Source organism: Neolamprologus brichardi, chromosome 6 (genome assembly GCF_056152115.1).
Source record: "Neolamprologus brichardi isolate AB-2024 chromosome 6, ASM5615211v1, whole genome shotgun sequence".
Lineage (NCBI taxonomy): Eukaryota > Metazoa > Chordata > Actinopteri > Cichliformes > Cichlidae > Neolamprologus > Neolamprologus brichardi.
This window is the reverse complement of record NC_142109.1, coordinates 37,544,356-37,565,294: the sequence shown is the minus strand read 5'-3', so window position 1 is coordinate 37,565,294 and position 20,939 is coordinate 37,544,356. Positions and strand designations below refer to the sequence as shown.

Below are 20,939 nucleotides of genomic sequence, written 5' to 3'. Positions count from 1 at the left end.
TTTCTTTCACGTTGTGCCGGTGTTGTGCCAAAAACTGATTTCCGGTATTTGCCAAAAAGTGATTGCTCGTATTTAAACTGCTATAAGTAACTTGTTGGGCTATAATATGTGAAACATATGTTAAATGCATCCCTTATGGATGACATAAAGTCATATTGAGCCACAAACAACATTTGTGTAACAAGGTAGAAGCCGCAATCAGTTTTTGGCAGTGACTTTTATATAACCTTTATTTATGCAGTTAAAAAAATCTCATTAACATTAAAAATGTATTTTGTCAGAGTAAGTTGGCCAAGAGGACAGCAGAAATGGCAGCAAATATGACAATAGTTCTGTAAAAATATTTTAAACGAGGATAAAGGACCGGATTGGTTATAATGTAAGTACAATAACACAGAGCTGTAAAGATACTTGAAAAAACAGATCATTTTTTTATTCTATATATAACCCCTTTGTAAACGCTGTTCACCGAAGTCTATTTACCAACATACATAAAGATATTACACATAAAAAATACACGGAAACATTGGAAATCAGTTTTTGGCACAACACCTGATCCACGCTCCGTCCTGCGAACACTCAAAGTCTCTTTCTGCTTCTTTGCTGTATCCGCCGTTTCCTTTCCCTTAACTCCACGATGGCAGCAGTGTTGGTCAAGTTACTTGAAAAAAGTAATCAGCAACTAATTACTTATTACTTCCCCAAAAAAGTAATCCCATTACTTTACTGATTATTTATTTTCAAAAGTAATTAATTACTTAGTTACTTTTTAAAAACACGATTTACAACCTGAATAGGTGATAAAGTGATAGATCTTTCAGCCCAATTCTACTTTTTCTACATAATCATCATACAAAATGTAATCAAATGGAAAAGTCTCTTTTTAAAACTTGTTTTATTAGTTTTAATCTTTTAACTTTATGCATCAAGCAAACATTTAATTATGTGCAACATTCTCTGACTGGAAGAAATTAGTTTAACATTTAAACCTATTTTCTGCACATAAAATAATTTTTTTTTGTGTGTTTACACTCAGTCTTTCAAATAGATGCAAGTAAAACACAGCAGAAAATAAATAAAGTCAAAGACTCAGCGGTCCTTTTGCTCTATTTCCACCTGTAAAGCAGGAGGCATCTTCTGCTATAATATAATAAATGCTGAATTAAATGTCTGTAGTGCAACTCTGTGTTTTAGCTAACGTAGTTTGATCAGATCAGAGTCGCTGTAGCAGGAACGTCGTCGTCAGAGTTGAGGACCGAGCAGTAAAGCAGCGTTTTGTGCGGCACTGTGAAAGGATGTTAATGTTTTTATAATTTCCTGTTTCTTGCGAAGCTGCTGGAAACTTTTTGAGCCAAACCACAGGTTTTTCACTTCATCTCAGTATCGTCTATGTTCGCCCCCACCTTCACCTCCGTGTTCACGGCTCAGTCACAGATACATTTATGCTAACGCAGAAGGCTGCATGTCAGAGAATAACTCCTGTGTTATCCAGGAGCCTCACTGTCCACTCTGTGTGGTCTGCAGCCTGTCCAAGGTACATCAAGTGTCCATCTTTTAACTACAGCTGGTTAACCCTCAGCATGTGTGGCTGAGGTTTAACGGGTCAGTTCACCTATTTTATGTGTGAAGCTGCTCAGACAGCGTGTGCTACATTTCATGAATCAGCTGTGTTCACACAAGGAAATGATGCACTTCCTGTTTGGTTGTGAAAAAGATGTGATGATCTTTCCTCTTTTTTCAGCTCTGAAGAGTGGACAGATTGAAATCTCTGTGTCTGCAGCAGGATCAGTGAAGGCTTTGTGGAGCTGCTGCTGCTTACAAAGGTGTGTTTGTCTGCCATCATCTCAGCTGGTTTTACCTCAAAGTTTTCACCTGTGCTGTTCTTCCAACCAGCAGACAGAAGAGTCGAACATCTGCTGTCTCAGCTCTTTCTGTGAGTTAGCGCTGTCATCAGGTTTTCACTAAGCTGTCAGATTATGCTGAACGTATGTGTGCAGAATGTGAGTTGATTTATGGACCAGAGCATTTATACACAGATAACTGCTCAGAGCAGTGGATTCAGGTGAGGAAGGACAACACGAGACAGGTGGGAACCAGCTGTCAGGATACAGCAGGAGGTGCAGTTTTCCATTCAAATGAACTTGGATTCAGAGACAGAACTCTGAGAGGTGAGACAGGTGAGACAGGTGAACATGAGTGAACTAAACACAAGAGAAATTAAAGCAGGAAACTCAGTGACAGACCAAGGATTTAAAAGCTGTCCATCACAGTGCGAGACATCCCAGAATGAAGAGCTGGATCCTGTGCAGGGAGGTTTCTGTGGTCTTCACTAGCCTAACATTGTTGTTGCATGCTTCTTCTGTATGCTCTTCCAGTGTGGCTGCAGCCTTGGTGGTGCTCTTCTCATATTGTTGCCACTGAGCGCACACCTTGGTTCAGTTGTTTTCTTTCTCCTAGCTTCTGTCTCTCTTGCGTACCTCTCCAAGCTGTTGGGCAAGTGAGTCTTTGCTTGGCAGTGTCTACGGCTCGAGGGGGCAGCTTGTTGTGCTTTGTAGCAATGATCAGAGCCACGCGGTGTACTGACGTGTTTTGGGTTTCTTTATTTTTGTTCACCAGTTCGTTCAGGTTCAGGCACAGCTCGAGCCAGGAGTCAGCTCCTCTCGCAGCTTCCTCCACTGCACACACGTTTGCATCAGTGTCTGCCGTCACTATAAGAGAGAGTCGTTAGTCTCAGCACACACAGCTGTCCCCTATGCGCCCGAGAGCTCACTGCACCACCCATCCACTGCAGCAGGACCTCCTCCCTGCCACATACTTCTTAGCAGTGTTGGGAAGGTTACTTTTAACATGTATTCCACTACAGATTACAGATTACAGATTACAGATTACAGATTACATGCCCCAAAATGTATTCTGTAACGTATTCCGTTACGTTACTCAGTGAGAGTAACGTATTCTGAATACTTTGGATTACTTAATATATTATCATGCTGTTTACAACTACATGAATGTGATTTATTACTGTTACTGAAGGTTACTCTCCACACCAACACCAGCTAGACGTTTAAATCTTAATATAAATGAGTAACAGTAGGTGGACATTAGGTAAGGCTGCACTTTTTGCAGCGATCTCGTACAGAAAACTATTCCACGCGTATATAAAACAGGTCCCCGGCTCCGAACCGTAGTAAAGGGACCTCTGGCTAATACGGTGGGTTCTGTGTCGGCTCGTAGCTGAAAACTAGCTTTACTTTGTTGTCTGGGTCAACTTTGCTAGCAGAGACAGAGAGAGGCGTTGAAAGGCTGCTCCAACAGAACTTATTGTTTCAGAGGAAAACACGAACACGGTGTACAGTCGAGTCTTAATAGCTTACTTACAACTGGGCTACACTGCCCATCAGGCTACACTCTTTAGGGCGATGCCTGTAACACTCTGCCTGTTGCCTTCATATTAAATAATTTTTTGAATAATAATTAAAAACAAATTTCTTCACGCTATTATGCGGGCTGCAAGTAGAGGTGACATGGGCCGTGAGATTGAGACACAGGCATTAGAGCAGAGGTGGGCAACTCCAGGCCTCGAGGGCCAGAGTCCTGCAGGGTTTAGATGTGTCCTTGATCCAGCACAGCTGATCCAAATGGCTAAATGACCTCCTCAACATGTCTTGAAGTTCTCCAGAGGCCTGGTGATGAACTGATCATTTGATTCAGGTGTGTTGACCCAGGGTGAGATCTAAAACCTGCAGGACACCGGCCCTCGAGGCCTGGAGTTGCCCACCTCTGCATTAGAGCCTCTTAATGTGTGTTTTGTTTGGGTTTCCACCGGCGTGGAATTACCAAAACTAGAGAGGGCATAGCTGAACATATGAAACAGGGAAGTACCGCCGTGTAATCCCTTTATTTCAACAAAGTAACTGTATTCTAAATACCACCTTTTTAAACAGTAACTGTAATGGATACAGTTACTCATATTTTGTATTTTAAATACGTAACGCCAGTACATGTACTCTGTTACTCCCCAACACTGCTTCTTAGGCATCTCTTTCTTCATCACAGTAGGGATGGTCTGTGATGATGTAATCTTTCAGTAGAGGGTACTTCACATAGTCTTGGCAGTCTATCAGGTCAGCTGCTCTCACGGGGCTTGGTACCCAATCTAGGAGGGTGGGTTTGATGATATCTGTCCTCCATCTGACGTCCTGGCTTCCCTTTGCTGTAACATTTGTGTTGTACCTCTTTGATCTCTACTTTTCAGCAGAAAATATTCTATACTTCAGGGAGCTGTGATGACATCAGAGGATCTCTTAAACACCTTAGATGATTTGGGAGATGGAGAGTTCAAAAAATTCAAGTGGTTCCTACAGCAGGCCGACGTCGTTCAAGGCCTCCCGACCATCAAGAAAAGCAGACTAGAGATGACAAACAGGTGGGACACTGTGGACCTGATGGTGCAGACCTACAGACTTCCTGGAGCTGTGAAGGTGACCAGGAAGGTTTTAGAGCGGATCAGCAGGAATGACCTGCTGCTCAGTTTGTCTGCCAGCAGGTCCAGACCAGAAGGTGAGTCACAGGAAGACACAAACAGGAAGTCATTGCAGTCTGACAAAGTTTTGGAAGCAACAGGTAATATTGGTGTAATGTTCATATTCTGTTTGTCAGTCAGTCATTGTACATTAGCGTGTCACTGCTTTGTAGCTGGTGTGTTTGCGGAGCGATCCCAAAAACAGACACGGCAGCGTAAACTCAGTATAACCAAAGGCGAGCTCTTCATTTGGCTGAAAATACCTGAATATAAAACTAGGCAAAGCGAGCTGGGGGAAAAGCTAAACTAAAACCTAAACTGGGAATAAACTAAGACCAACTATGACGAGAAAGCATGAAGATTAACATGAATCTGAAAAGGTGCACGGTGAACATGAACATGCACCTGAGCAGAAGCATGAAAACAACTTGAAACCTGGAGAGCTGTGATAAGAGACAGACAACCCGACACTGAACAGTGGACGACAGAAGACGTACACAGAATGGTGATGAGGGACAGAGAAACACCTGGGGAGACAGCGCTGACACAAAGGCACCTAAACACACTGAACATGGATACACAAGACTTTCAAAATAAAACAGGAAACATGGAGTGATGTAGATATGATAACAAAAGCTTGACAACATGAAACACGCATACAAGAACTACCACTGAGTAGTGAGTTGTGAAATGGGACGGTCTAGTCTTCGTCACACTGTTCACGTTGCCTAGCAACCATGATACTAACCACGAGACAGGTTTCATACAGCTTTGTTTGACATAAATGAAGGAGAAAAATGTTTTGTTAGTTCATTTTTGTCATGACATCACTTTGATTAGTTGAGTATCTGAGGCTGAGACCACAGGACTGTAAAACATGATTCAAGGGCTTCATTTCTGTACTGAACAGTTATTTAAGATTAGCTAGTAAATAACAATTAGCTGATGTTGTTCATGAGACTAGAGTCATCTCACTGTGGTAATGTAAATATAATATGGACAATATTACAGTATTGTCAGATTATTATGATATATATATTACAGGATATATTACAGCAGTGAGCCTGAACTCTGGGTCAAAGATTCAAGTTGCAGTTATTTATATTTCCTATCACCTCTTCACTCAAAGACAAGTATCTCTGACAGTGTATATACAGATGTATCATACATAAGAGATAAATATTGTTTGTTTAATATGTTGTCATTATTTGGCTCAGTGCTTACATATATGTGTAAAAAGCAAATGTACGCGCTGTGAAAACTGTATCTGATAGAATGAAGAGTAGACTGATATATGAAATATTCCTTTATTGGGTGAGAAAATCAGACCTTAACGAGTGAACCGTCAGCTCGTTCAAACACACGTTAAAGTCCGTTTGGCACATTGAGCTGCTCACCCCCTCCCTCCTGGCTCACAGCTTCTTCTTCTTCTAGGTTGGCAACCAATGTTAAGGCGCATTAGCGCCCCCTGGCTCACAGCTCAGTGGACATTTAGATGAGAAAATATATATTTGACACATTTGATGAAAATACTAATAAAATAAAATAAATAAAATAAATGTTCCCTTTAGAAATATTTTTTGGCTCTTTTTTGCTCTATAAAAATAGTTGTTCTTTTTCAATCACTCATCGTAGCAGTAGGATTTACATGAAAAGAGAAACAAATTAAGTTTGAGTGAAAATGTACATTTTTTGCACTCTCTGGTCAACTGACTCAGTGACTCAAATGACTCAAAAAACCCAATTCTGTCAGGGTCCTGGGTCTCCTGACCCAGCGTTTTTAGTTCTTTGTGATTTTTGTATTATTGTACTTGTGTGTGTGATTTATTCTATGGTTTCTAGTTTCGATCCCTTGCCCTTCATGTCTCTCTGTGTCCCCTCTGTTCTGTGTAAGTCTGTGTCTACATGTTTGAGTTTCCCTCTGTGTTTCTTAGTTGCTGTCTCCACCGTGTCAAGTTCGCGTCTCTGTGTCATACTTCCTGTTTTACTTTGAAGGTCCGTGTCTTATGTGAATGTGTTCAGTTTACGCTTCCTTGTCTCGTCAGTTCTGATTTCCCCCAGCTGTGCTCTCCTTCTGTGTCTCATTCCCCTCGTTACTTCCCAGTGTATTTAAACCCTGTGTTTCTCTGAGTCAGTGTCGCGTCGTCCCTCAACAAGCTGTGTGTTTTGCCTCCGTGTTTCCAGTGTTTTTGTCTCCAGCTCCAGTTCAGTATTTCTGCTACAGTGTTTTAGTCCACCAGCGTTTTTGTTTGTCTTTTGGTGAGTTTAGTTTAGTACGAGGTTTTTCCCAGCAATAAAGCTGCGCTTTAAGTTGTACTTCTGTGTCTGAGTCCTGCATTTTGGATCCACCACTCCTGCTTGCCTGCCTGCCACACAACCTGCCATGACAGATTCACTTTGGTGAGTGACTCATTCAAACTCGATTCAGTAAAAAGAATTGAATTTACCATCACTCTCTTTTATGTAAGAAATCCCAGGAATACAGAAGGTCTGCCTACACTCAAACTAGGAGGAACAGCATCTTCTCCCCACATCTGCAGTCATTCTAGAGAAACAACAGAGTTAACTTTATATTTGCAGAGCCTTTAATAATACGTTAGAGTTTTATGGAGCAATACTGGAAGAGCATATGGGAAAAGGACACAACCCATAATGGGAATGCTCAGTGGCTAGTGGATTTAAGAGCAGACCACAGCAACCTCCCTGAACAGGGACCAGTAACCATCACAGTGGGAGACTTCCAAGAAATGGTCTCCAGTATGGAGAGTTGGGCAGCACCAGGCTCCAACATGGTTCATGCCGACTGGCTGACAAAGCTGACTGCACTCCGCGAGCATCTGGCAGCACAAATGAACCAGCTGCTAGTCAATGAGAGACACCTGGAATGGTTAACTGAAGGTGGGACATTCCTGATCCCCAAGGACCCCGAGAAGGGACCGGTCCCCTTCAACTACCAGCCAATAACCTGCCTCAGTACCCAGTGTTGGGAAGGTTACTTTTCAAATGTATTCCATTACAGATTACATGCCCCAAAATGTAACATATTCCGTTACGTTACTCAATGACAGTAACGTATTCTGAATACCACCTGTGTGACCCAGTATGTGGGTTTTTAATGTATCATTTTGTATTCATTGGTGTTCTAGTTTCAGTTTGGCTCATCTAGTTAATTTCCAGGTTGCTGTTTAGTCCTTTGTTTCTTAAATTCCTTTTGCCATCTCCCCCTGTACTCAGTCTCACTGGTTCATGCGCCTGTCATGTCTGTGTGGCTCTTGTCAAGTTCGTATCTTGTCTATGTCTCCGTGTTTCCTGTTTTATTTTGAAAGAGTCTGGTGTTCTTTGTTCATTGCATTTAGTTTTACTCTCCCCTGTGTTGTCATTATGTTTCATTCTAGTCAGCTGTGGCCTCATGTGTGTATTTAAGTCCTCAGTCTTCCTGTGTTCGTCGTCGTGCCGTCTGATTCACCCACCCTGTTATTCTAGCTGCACGTCATGATTCTAGCCTGCAAGATTCGGTATCGGACATGTTCATAGTCACTTACTCCAGTCATGTTTTCCTGCACCTTCATGTGCCAGCACTGAGATCTTGTTCATAGTTTTTCATGTTGTGTTCATAGCACTTCGTTATAGTTCAGTCCTCAGCCCTGGTCCTCGTTCATAGCCTTTAGTTTCTCCCAGTTTAGGTTCTTAGTTTTGTCATTGCCGTAGTTTATGGTTTGTTATTTTGCGTTCTGTATCAGCCCCTAATAAAGGCTCGCTTTCAGTTTAGCAAAAGTTTTGCCTCCTGCGTCTGTGTCCGCACCTGGGTCCTCTAAACACTCTCCACACGGTCAGCGGCTGACCGTGACACCACCTTTTTAAATGGTAACTGTAACAGAATACAGTTACTTATATTTTGTATTTTAAATACGTAACGCCGGTACATGTATTCCATTACTCCCCAACACTGTCAGCACCACATGGAAGATCCTGTCAGGCATCATAGCGGCTAAGGTGAACAGGCATATAGCTCAATACATGAGTGGGGCACAGAAGGGGATTGGCAAGAATACCAGAGGTGCCAAACACCAGCTACTAGTAGACCGAGCAGCTGCCCGAGACTGCAAGACTAGGCTGAACAACCTGTGCACTGCCGGGACTGGTTACAAGAAGGCCTATGACCCTAACAGCTGTCAACAGGAACTCCATGGCGTATGGGTGTGGCGTATGCTGCTCGGAAAGCTGCAACCACCAAGTACCTGCAGAGGGTCAAGCAACTCCTGAGGACTCAGTTGAATGGTAACAACAAGATCCGGGCTATCAACACCTACGCCCTCCCCCCTGCTGGGATAAAAAGTTGGCCACAGGAGGAGATAGAAGCCACTTACATACAGACAATGAAGCTCCGGACCATGCATGGGGGGTTTCGGACCATGCATGGGGGGTTTCACCCCAAGTCCAGCACCCTGAGGCTGTACGCTAAGTGGAAGGAAGGAGGCCGGGGACTGGTGAGTGTCAGTAACACAGTCCAGGATGAGACAACAAACATCCATGATTACATCAGGAAGATGGCCCCAGCCGACCGTGTGATCAGTTAATACCTCAGGCAGCAGAAACCCAAAAAAGAGGAGGAACCATCATGGAAGGACAGGCCCTGAATGGTATGTACCATCGGCAGATAAAAGAGGTGGCTGACATCCAGAAATCCTACCAGCAGCTGGACAAAGCTGGACTGAACAAGCTCTGAGCACAAGATCCATAGAGGCTGGGGTCTATCACACCAGGCAAGACCCCAGGTGCAGGCTGTCTAAAGATGCCCCTGAGACAATCCAGCACATAACAGCAATGGTGCTAGATGCTAGCACATGGCGGATCACTCAGTGATATCTGGCCTTACAGATACCACCTTCCTGGTTGAGAACCATGGCCTCTGACCTGAGGGTGATGATTCTCATTTGAGATGTTTTACACTCAGAAACCACCCCAGTACAAGCTGAAGGTTATTGCTCAATGAAACCACCAAAACCACATCTCCAAAGGTGGATTCTGTTCATCTGGATGTAGCGTTTTCAGTGGGAGAAACGTTTCGTCATCATCCAAGTGACTTCTTCAGTCTCAGCTGACTGCAGGTTTCTTATATACACCACATTTGCATAATGACGGAAACCAGCCCACTGAAGGAACAATGGGCGGTGAGGTCAGTTCCATGATTATGCAAATTCTCATGACCATTTATCAACAACCACTGATCAACAACCACTGATCAATGGTCTTTGGTCTCCATTTGACGCAATGCATTATCAGGGATTGTAACATCTAGCTCTTACTGAATCATGAATTATTCCTGTAAGCGAAGACTGACAGCATAACACTGTCAGCAGATTTTGGCAGTCATCCTTTCAAGCTGGTTCTGAAGACTAGGGGACTGTCTAGCCTGCTCACACTTTTAAAAATAAACCACGAACCTGCTTCAATAACTTTATCTATATATTCAGAGTGGAATTTATTTTTACTGAGTCATTATGGCTAAAGTAGAGCTTCTAAGGCAGTTATAAATGTATTTCTGTGAGTGTCTTCAGTCAAACATTAACTTCCAATTATGAAAGTTATAATGTTTCCTGAAGAAATGCATGAAGCATTATCTTGAGACAATATTTCACCCTGAAATTCATGTGTTTCTAACATTAACATGGGTATTTGTAGACACAGGTTTATAATTTGTTGCTTGTTTGATACAGATATGGTGGTTCCAGTACCAGAGCCTCGCCCCATCATGTTTTACAAGCAGATGCTTCAATCAAACTTCCAGGACAAGTTCATGTGCGCACAAGAAGGGTGGACAGAAGATAAATTGCATCTAACTGATATCTACACAGAGCTGTACATCACAGCTGGGTATGATGTACATATCAACACACAGCATGAGGTCCGGCAGATTGAGAAAGTATGGAAGCCAGCAGAGCCAGAGAAACCTATTAGACCCACAGACATGTTCAAACATCCTTCAGGAGGCTACAGACCCATCAAAACAGTGATGACCAATGGAATCGCAGGAATTGGAAAAACTTTCCTTGTCCAGAAGTTTGTTTTGGACTGGGCTGAACAACGATCCAATCAAGATGTGCATCTGATTTTCCCCTTCACCTTCCGTCAGCTGAATCCTCTGAAGGGAGAAAAGTTCAGTTTGGCAGAGCTCATTCATGAATGCATCCCAGAAACTGTAGGCATCCCACAGGAGGCTCTTAATTACATCTTTACAGATGTTCAGTCATCAGGAATCACCAACTATGACAAGAGTAAATTCAAACTTCTGTTTGTGTTTGATGGGCTGGATGAGAGCCGCCTTTATCTCGACCTTCATTCTGAAGACATTCGATCTGTCGATGTAACAAAGGCAACTAAAACAGATGTCCTGCTGAGGAAACTCATCAATGGGAAACTGCTACGCTCAGCTCGCATCTGGGTAACCACACGGCCTGCAGCGGCCAATCAGATCCCTCGAGAGTTTATCAGCAGTACGACTGAGGTCAGGGGGTTCACCGACCCACAGAAAGAGGAGTACTTCAGGAAGAGAGTCAAAGGTAAGGAGCAAGCTGACAAACTCATCTCCCATATCAAAACAACAGGAAGCCTCCACATCATGTGCCACATCCCAGTCTTCTGCTGGATCACTGCAACAGTTCTGGAGGATGTGTTGAAAACCAGAGAGGGAGGAGAGCTGCCCAAGACTCTGACTGAGATGTACGCAGAGTTCCTGGTGTTTCAGATTGATCGGACAAAAGAAAAGTATGGTCCAGAGAAGAGCATTCAGTACATTAAGTCATTAGCAAAACTGGCCTTTGAGCAGCTGGAAAAGGGCAACCTGATCTTCTATGAGAAAGATCTGAGAGAGAGCGGCATTGATTTCAGTGAAGCCTCGGTGTGCTCAGGAGTGTTCACAGAGATCTTCAAAGAAGATCGAGGAAGGAAAGGGAAAGACAAGATGTTCAGCTTCATCCATCTGAGCGTTCAGGAGTTTCTGGCCGCTCTTTATGTGAGGATGTCGCTTATAAATAGCAACAAAAATGTGATGCTTTCACCACCACTGTCTCTGAAAATCCTTCGACTGCTTTTCAGTAAAATATCTTCAAAGAAGATCAACAAAATTTCGATTGACAGGGCCTTGCAGAGTTCAAACGGACACCTGGACTTGTTCCTTCGCTTCCTCTTGGGTCTTTCACTGCAAACCAATCAGGATAAACTACAGAGCCTACTGAAAAAAACACATGCTAGCTCAAAAACCAACCAGAAAACAATCCAGTATATCAAGGAGAAGCTCAGTGAGAATCTGTCTCCAGAGAGAAACATTAATCTCCTCCACTGTCTGAATGAACTAAATGATCGTTCTCTAATAGAGGAGATCCAACAGTATCTAAGTTCAGGAAGCCTCTCCACATATGAACTTTCTCCAGCTCAGTGGTCAGCTTTGGTCTTCATCTTACTGTCATCAGAAGAAGATCTGCATGTTTTTGACCTGAAGAAGTACTCTGCTTCAGAGGAGGCTCTTCTGAGGCTTTTGCTAGTGGTCAAAGCCTCAAAAACAGCTCTGTAAGTATATAGATAACAAGAATTAGAAAATGTCTTAAAACACTATGATTGTTCACTAAACTAAACCAGTGATTTGATAACTGAGAAAACAAATCAACACATTAAACCACCAGCAAAATTAACTACTGGTTTGCAACTTTGTTTATAGACAGTTTTAAATATTTTGGTCAGATTATTAACTTTACATAATGGAATGTAAATTTCCTATGGAAATTTAAAGTGGCATTATTGAACTGTTTGATCCTGCAATCAACCATTCTTGTATCTGAAAAAGTAAAACCTCTTTGGACCCCAAAATGTTACAAATGTTTTGTTAACTCATTTCAAGGCTGAGCAGCTGCAATTTGTCAGAAAGAACCTGTGAAGCTCTGTCTTCGGTACTAAGCTCACAGGTCTCCAGTCTGACAGAGCTGGACCTGAGTAACAATGACCTGAAGGATTTGGGAGTGATGCTGCTATCGTCTGGATTGGAAAGTTCACACTGTGCACTGAACATTCTCAGGTAAAGTTTGAACGTCTGTCGAAGTTTAATTTTGCTTCGGCAAAGACTGTTCCTTCACATCATGATTTCTGTCCAAACTATTATATACGGAATGTATGATAAAAGCAGTTGACTCTCTGCATTGTTTGGATGGAGAGATCAGCGCTGAGGCTGCTTCTATTCCTGTCTGGCGTAGCCCAGGCGGCCGCCCTCAGCCTGCCCGTGGCAGTGAGTGATTGTGGACAGTTGGGAAGGAGGTACCAAATTCAAACATTCCCGCCTCCCTCCATTGTGATGACCATCTCGCACAGAAAGCAGATGTTGCTGCTGACTTTCTTAGAGTTTCTCCTACGCCGGGCGGCGCATCGGGCAGCTAATGATCTCCATCGATGTCGGTCAGCAGCGACTGCTTCAGCTTTGTTCCAGGCAATGTCGACAGTTCTCAGATCATCCATAAATGTTCGTCGCCATGTGGTCTTTGTTGGAGCTTGGTTTCGCTTGCCAGTGCGTGGGAGCCATGTAATGGCAATCTTGGCTGGGTGATAAGGGGGTAGATATAAAATATGGCCCGCAAAGCGGAAGCGCCTTTCTGCAACAACATCGGCTAAAGGGCGGGTGCCTGCTCTTCGTAAGACCTCCTCATTTGGTATTCGGTCCCGGTAGGAAATTTTCAGGATTCGCTGCAGGCCACGTTGTTGAAGCACGTTCAGGTGTTAAGTAATTGCAGTTGTTGAGCGCCAGGTTTCACTAGCGTATAGGAAAGACGATAGAGTTCAATAGTCTGATCTTGACCCTAACATTCAGGGAGGTCGAGTTCCAAATAGGTTGGAGACGTCGCAGGACAGCGACCGCCTTCCCTACTATGACGTCGACATCTCGGTCAGAGATCCCGTCATTCGAGATGATGCTGCCAAGATATGTGAAATTCTCCACCTCTTCAGCACGTTGTTGGTTGATCATGACAGGAATGCAGGCACGTGCATAGCCAACTCGGAGTACCTTGCGCTGATTCTTAATCCAACTTTCGTCGGCTACCTCTGCAGGGCCGTAGTCAACTTTTGGAGGTCTTCCTGAATTGTGCAAAGCAGGGAGATGTCATCTGCAAAGTCCAAGTCAGTGAGATTATGCGCTTTGGGACACCGATGCCAGCTTGGTCAACTGATCGTCGCATGATGAAGTCAATTACCAACAGGAAGAGGGAAGGGGATAGCACGCATCCTTGTCTGATGCCAGTATTGATCTTAAAGAAATCTGTGCAGCCGTCATCCATCCGGACGCATCAACGGGAGTTGGAGTAAAGACAATGAAAGGCATCTACAAACTGCTGAGGGACTCCATAGTGGTGTAGGATAGCCCATAGAGTCGGCCGGTGGACGCTGTCAAAAGCCTTCTCGAAGTCAATGAAATTAATAGAAATCTTCCTTTGGTATTCCAATGTTTTTTCAATGATCATGCGGAGGGTGAAGATTTGCTCGACGCATGATCGGCCACTCTTCTCCAGCCTGTTCTTCTCGCAATCGTTCGTTTACTGCGCATCGTAGCCGATTCAAAAGAACGAGGCAAAACACTTTCCCGGGTACCGACAGCAACGCGATGCCCTGCCAGTTGTTACAGTCACCCAAATCACCTTTCTTTGGAAGTTTGATGATTATTAAACTGATTTCTGTTTTGGTTTTCTATACGAGATCGCTGCAAAAAGTGCAGCCTTACCTAATGTCCACCTACTGTTACTCATTTATATTAAGATTATAACATCTAGTTGGTGTTGGTATGGAGAGTAACCTTCGGTAATAGTAATAAATCACAGCAATAGTACATTCATGTAGTTGTAAAAAGCATGATAATATATTAAGCAATCCAAAGTATTCAGAATATACATGTAATCTGTAGTGAAATACATTTTAAAAGTAACCTTCCCAACACTGCATATTAATGATCATCAGAACACTTTCCTGGGTACCGACAGCAACGTGATGCCCTGCCAGTTGTTACAGTCACCCAAATCACCTTTCTTTGGAAGTTTGATGATTATTAAACTGATTTCTGTTTTGGTCAGGCCACATACAGAGAAATTTGAAAATAATTTTTATGGTCTGTCACTCATCCAAAGCATGGCGGACCCCAGTTGGAAGCCGCCCTTACAAGACTCCTAAACGCCTGCTGGTCAACATCATATGTACCCGATGATTGGACAAAAGGCGTCATCGTCAAACTTCCAAAGAAAGGTGATTTGGGTGACTGTAACAACTGGCAGGGCATCACGTTGCTGTCGGTACCCAGGAAAGTGTTCTGCCTCGTTCTTTTGAATCGGCTACGACGCGCAGTAGACGAACGAGAAGAGCAATATATATAACTTAAATAATATGTCATTCTTTATTTGCGGTTGTGTCAAGGCTGTCAGGCTGTCAGATCTCAGAGGAAGGCTGTATCTGTTTGGCCTCAGCTCTGAAATCCAACCCCTCACGCTTGAGAGAGCTGGACCTGAGCTACAACCATCCAGGAGACCTAGGGGTGAAGCTACTGACTGCCGGACTAAAGGATCCACAGTGGAGACTGGACAGTCTCAGGTATGGACTCTACTGTTGAACTCACATGCTCTCTCGCAAGAAGATCCTCGATAATGAGGAAGCTCCTGAAGGCTCATTCTGGCTTTATTTCTTCCTTCAGCCTGGAGCATAGTGGAGCGCAAAGGCTGAAACCTGGTCTGAAAAAGTGTAAGCATGTTTTTATTCTGCATCATTACAAACTACTCACATTTCTGCTAAATGTCTCTCAATACATGAAAAACTCAGCGGTAAACATGTGAACATGTGACATCAGCTGCTCACGTCATAGTATCTGTCACTTGTGACAACACAGTGGTAGCACAAGTCTGGAAGTGTCTTGATGCGTGCTCAGTCATCCAAGTTAATCCCAAAGGTTGATTCTGTTCATCTGGACGTTTTCAGTGGGAGAAACGTTGCGTCAATCATCCAGGTGATGTCTTCAGTCCCAGCTGACTGCAGGTTTAACCAACCTTATCAACAGTACATTTGCATAATGACTGAAACCAGCCCACTGAAGGAACAATGGGCTGGGAGTCAGTTTATGATCATTAATATGCAGTGTTGGGAAGGTTACTTTTAAAATGTATTTCACTACAGATTACATGTATATTCTGAATACTTTGGATTGCTTAATATATTATCATGCTTTTTACAACTACATGAATGTACTATTGCTGTGATTTATTACTATTACCGAAGGTTACTCTCCATACCAACACCAACTAGATGTTATAATCTTAATATAAATGAGTAACAGTAGGTGGACATTAGGTAAGGCTGCACTTTTTGCAGCGATCTCGTATAGAAAACTATTCCTCGCGTATATAAAACAGGTCTGTGGCTCCGAACCGTAGTAAAGGGACCTCTGGCTAATACGGTGGGTTCTGTGTCGGCTCGTAGCTGAAAACTAGCTTTACTTTGTTGTCTGGGTCAACTTTGCTAGCAGAGACAGAGAGAGGCGTTGAAAGGCTGCTCCAACAGAACTTATTGTTTCAGTGGAAAACACGAACAGTCGAGTCTTAATAGCTTACTTACAACTGGGCTCGTCAGGCTCTCTTCTTGGCTGCAGTGGTTATTATTATATTTACATGCTTCCAGCTCCCGTTTCTGCTCGATGACAGCTCGTACTTTTCCTTTTTCTCCCTCCCTCGCTCACAGACACACAGTAGCGGTTTTTGATATGGGCGACACGGGCGGTTGCCTGGGGCGGCATCACGGGCATTGGCAAAAAAATAAATAAAAAATGCTCGTACTCATGCTGCCCCGATGTCAGCCAGCGCATATTGGGAATGTCATAGGAAGTGATTGGTTTTCTATCGCCCATTTGCTGGGAGTAAGGGCGCCCTCCGTTTGCGAGGTGCTCCTGCTGCTTGCGGCACAGGGAGGAGAGGGCGGGCGGCGGGGGATTCACTGACCGGCTGGAGCAGGGCGCCCTGCAGCTTTACAAAATAAGTATGGTTTAGAAAAAGTCAGACATTAATGAGACCAGCACAATGTTGTGGTTTCCAGACTTTATACTGGAATTCAGGTGTCTAAACAAGGGAATACGGACTATAAAAGGAAGCAGTGGGAGGCTGAACTAAATGAAACCTGGGAAAAGTCTGCCAGCTTCAGTGGACTTTCACAGACTCAAATACATGGAGAAAGTTCTGTTTGAAGATTCAGAGAACACATCTGGGCCGTGGACATGGCTGTCATGGACTTCTGGGGATGCCATATTATTAGAGGTTACTGGAAGGAAATCCACAGTCACATAAAAATGTGTTTGGTGTTAAGATTCCCTTTAATTGCCCTACTATGAATGTGAGTGATGAACAGAAATGAAAAAAACTGTTTGGTCCGCTTATGTAAAAAAGTTATTACGAGAAAATGTGTGAAGGTTGAAGCACCTACCACTGAAGAATGGGTTACTATTGTGCATGAAGTTTACATAATAGAAGAGATCACATGTTTTGTTTGGGTTCAAAAAGATCAGTTTTATAGGATCTGTTCAAAACGCTCCGACTACGTAACGCCCGTAAGATCTGACTAGAGTTGGATGTCTCGAGACCAGTCTTGGTCTAGAGACCAGTCTCAAGACCACTTTTACGTGGTCCTGGTCTTGCCTTGGTCTCGCTGTCTCAGATCGACATAGTGGTCGGGAGATTTGGAGTCAACAGTATCCATGACAGACAACGTAGCGTTCGATAATGTGTCGTGCACAAAAGCATCAGGTCTAAGAGGCGTGCTTACAGAGGCGTGCTTACAGAGCGCTTTGCAGTGAATCAGAAGAGTCGACTCCCACTGAGCGAGAGCCGCTCCTCACTTAATTTCCTTTGGCTGCTCAGCTCTCACACAGTGGCTCAGCTATGCTCCAATCCCTCCATATTGTGGCCAATCACATGCGAGGATATAGGATAATATCATTGTGTGAAAAACAGAGAGGGAGATGGACGCGACAGTCAAGTGGAGCGTGCGTCTGTCCTCTCAGTGAGAGAGATAGTAGACAGCTGTGAGGAGGGCTGTGCAAGAGCAAGAACACATAAATATGCCCGACACGTAAACCAAGCAGCATCTGGCTGCAGCTTAAAGACTGTTTTGTCTCCGTTTCGGTCTGTCTCGACTCGGTCGGTCTTGACTCGGTCTGGTCTCGACTCGGTCTGGTCTCGACTCGGTCTGGTCTCGACTCGGTCTGTCTTGACTCGGTCTGGTCTCGACTCGGTCTGGTCTCGACTCGGTCTGTCTTGGTCCTGGTTTAGACTACAAGTCTAGATCTGACTTTACGTACAACCACAGAACTTAACTATTGTTTGTAGATAACTTTCAATTAAACCTCCACAGTTTTCATCCTTTCTGGGTTTTTTTTCCATTTTTCACAATCAGTGATGCTTTTCCAGCATCATCAACAGAAATAAAAAGAAAATGATTAAATGACCAGACCACAGTTTATATCCCAATAGTAACTTTTTAGATTGTATTTATTTAAACGTCGCTGTCAGTCTGGTGTTAATGATGCTTTGTTTTTCTCCCACTCTCAGATTTCTGTGAACTTGCACTGGATGCAAACACAGCAAACAGGAAACTCAAACTGTCAGACAACAACAGGCAGGTGACGGCAGTGACAGAGAAGCAGCCTTATTCTGTTCATCCAGAGAGGTTTGACGTCTGGCTTCAGCTGCTATGTACCACTGGGCTGACTGGTCGCTGTTACTGGGAGGTCGAGTGGAAAGGGTTTGTTTTTATAGCAGTGAGTTACAGGAGCGTCAGAAGGAGAGGAAACAGTTATGACTGCAGGTTTGGAGGGAATGATCACTCCTGGAGTCTGAGGTGTGCTGAAGAGGAAAGTTTCTCGGTTTGGCACAATAACAGAGAAACAGCCATCCCCTCCTCTTCCTCTTCCTCTGCCTCTCACAGAGTAGCGGTGCATGTGGATTGGCCTGCTGGTACTCTGACCTTCTACAGAATTTCTTCCGGCTCACCGATCCATCTCTACACCTTCCACACCACCTTCAGCAAACCGCTGTACCCTGGGTTCTGGTTAGTGTCCCATGGCTCTTCAGTGTCCCTCTGCTCACTGTAGCAGGTGTGGCTGCTGGCAGAAAGGTTTTGATTTTGAGTGTTGAACATATGAAGTATGTGTGGGGAGGGTCTAACAGATGGCAGAGTGTTAATACAGTCATGTGACGTTCTGCTTGTATAATAAAACCTGTACTTTATGTTTTATAAATACTGTAAACATCAAAAGTTGCTCTTTTTAAAATCAGTTTTCTCCTGTCTGCTTACAAAGCATAAAATAAACCGCATTATTTGTCACGTGTCATTGTGTGGTTGGCAGCTTTCAGAGGACACGGAGAGGAACTTCACTCAGACGGGTTTATTGTTGGAACTTAGAGAACAAAATGCAAAAGCCACAGAAAACTCGGACTAAACTAGAGTCGAGAACTTACTGGTTGCTAAACAAAGAAACAGTGCACACACATGGGGAAGGTGTGATGACGATGTGACAAAGACCAGAGGGAGACGCAGAATCAGGGCAGAGAGGACACACCTGGGGGACGTGGCTGAAAGGAATCTAAAGGATGACACACAGGAAGTAATAATAATAATACATTTTATTATAGCATGGTGCTCCAGGAGTGTGGGGTGTTTGGCCCATTGCTACGGGAACGCCTTGGTGTGGAGCTGGAGGAGGTGGCTGGGGAGAGGGAGGTCTGGGCCTCTCTGCTTGGGCTGCTGCCCCCGCGACCCGTGGAAGTGGAAGAAGATGGATGGATTTTATTTTTAGGCACCATTAAAGATCATCAAGGTCACCTTACATTAGTACAACAAAATAAAAACATAAAGGTAATTGAAAAATAAAGAACAAGTATAAAAGCTAAACAAGGTAAAAAAAAAAAAAGATGGAGTCACGATGAAGGGTATGCAATCCTGAAAAGATGGGTTTGAAGATTTAAAAGTAGAGACAGAGTTTGTAGGCCGGAGATCTGGTGTCAGAGCATCCAACGGTCGTGTCCAAATTCATGCGCTGCATCCTCCTGAGGACCCGGCCTTCGTGGTCTACGTGGGCCAGGTCCTCAGGAGGTCGGGTAGGCCGGAAGTAAACGACTGTGAAATTGGACGGTCGAGCCTTCAGATTAGCGTTTAATAAACTCGGCCGTCTGCTCCTTGCGATCTAAAATATAACAGGACACTGGCGTAAACTCTCGACCGTCTGTTTAATCAGTTTTCTGTTTGACGTTTATTCAGGTGTGTGAAAACCACCGGGGGGATTAATAAAGTTTTATTTTATCTAATCTAATAACTTTAATTTCAGCCAAACCGATTTACTCACGAACAAATAAAACACTGAAAAAAGCCCAACAATAAAATTTTTAGGTTGTCTAAGTGACTTTTATATTACGTTTAATCCGAGCAGCGAAACTCCGCGGTGATCTGAACATGATGTGCCGGGAGTTGTGCCGTTCTCGGCGGCTCCAGTGACCCTCGAGCTCCCGGCTTGCTATCGAGCTGGTGGGTAGCAGACGTCTCTGAAAACGTCGAAGCACTTTTGCAAATATGTGATATCTTGATAAACCGAGCAGATATTTGATGTTTACACAGCTACTTTCTCGCCTGAAAATATGTTAAAAGTTTATTTTGTGACCCAGAAAGATTAATAAGAGTAATTTTAAAACTTAGTAGCGGCCGCCATTATTGGAAACTGGAGTTTGGCTGGGCGGCGCTATGAATTCTGGGATATGGTGGGCCATGAAGGACACACCCGACCCATCCTTCAAATTCGGGGAAAAGGAGGACGCATTTGTCGGCTGCATTCGGAGGAGTCTACGAATTTGGACAGCCTTCGTCGCGTCGCTGTGACGTAATCGGTCTACAAATGCGGCTCAGGAGGAAGCAGCCCATGAATTTGGACACGACCAATGTCTCGGGGCAGAACAACTAACGGCTCTGAGTCCTGTGGAGGTCAGGCGAGCAGGTGGAGCAAACAGACGGGAGGCTGAAGAAGAGCGTAGGAGCGTGCGAGCACGTACGGAGGAGATCAGATAAATATGGAGGAGCGAGGTTATGAAGGCTTTGAAAGTAAGAAGCAGAAACTGGAAGCTAACAGCTGTTATATGTTCAGTGGATCTAATTCTGGATATAATACGAGCAGCTGTATTTTGAACTAACTGAAGTTTATGGAGAGATTTATGAGGAGACCACAGAGGAGAGAATTACAGTAATCGAAACGAGAGGTGACGGGGTCTGTGTTATCCAGGAGCCTCACTGTCCACTCTGTGTGGTCCGCAGCCTGTCCGAGGTACCTCCCATCAAGTGACAGCAGGGACAGGCCGTGTCCATCTTTTAA

General features: G+C 43.9%; 1 protein-coding gene across 2 annotated transcripts; it reads left to right on the top strand.

Annotated features, from left to right (window-relative positions):
- The first annotated feature begins 1,656 nt into the window (after window positions 1-1,656).
- LOC102786236 (protein NLRC3-like) lies at window positions 1,657-18,860 on the top strand. Of its 2 annotated transcripts, XM_087842253.1 has the most exons (7): window positions 1,657-1,823; window positions 4,256-4,560; window positions 10,240-12,088; window positions 12,417-12,590; window positions 14,963-15,136; window positions 15,237-15,283; window positions 18,133-18,860. In XM_087842253.1, the coding sequence occupies exons 1-7, from the start codon at window positions 1,657-1,659 to the stop codon at window positions 18,672-18,674; spliced, it is 3,258 nt and encodes a 1,085-aa protein (XP_087698379.1). In that variant the 3' UTR covers window positions 18,675-18,860. The 2 variants fall into 2 exon arrangements, with proteins under 2 accessions (XP_087698379.1, XP_087698380.1); XM_087842254.1 differs by lacking the exons at window positions 1,657-1,823; window positions 4,256-4,560; window positions 12,417-12,590 and having other exon boundaries at window positions 10,040-12,088.
- Window positions 18,861-20,939: the final 2,079 nt, after the last annotated feature.

Bases quoted from the DNA above. Each gene is read 5' to 3' on its own strand.
- LOC102786236 (XM_087842253.1), top strand. From the start codon at position 1,657: ATGAATCAGCTGTGTTCACACAAGGAAATGATGCACTTCCTGTTTGGT. The intron at 12,591-14,962 runs GTAAAGTTTGAA...GGTTGTGTCAAG, and splicing joins TGTGCACTGAACATTCTCAG to GCTGTCAGGCTGTCAGATCT. The intron at 15,284-18,132 runs GTAAGCATGTTT...TCCCACTCTCAG, and splicing joins GAAACCTGGTCTGAAAAAGT to ATTTCTGTGAACTTGCACTG.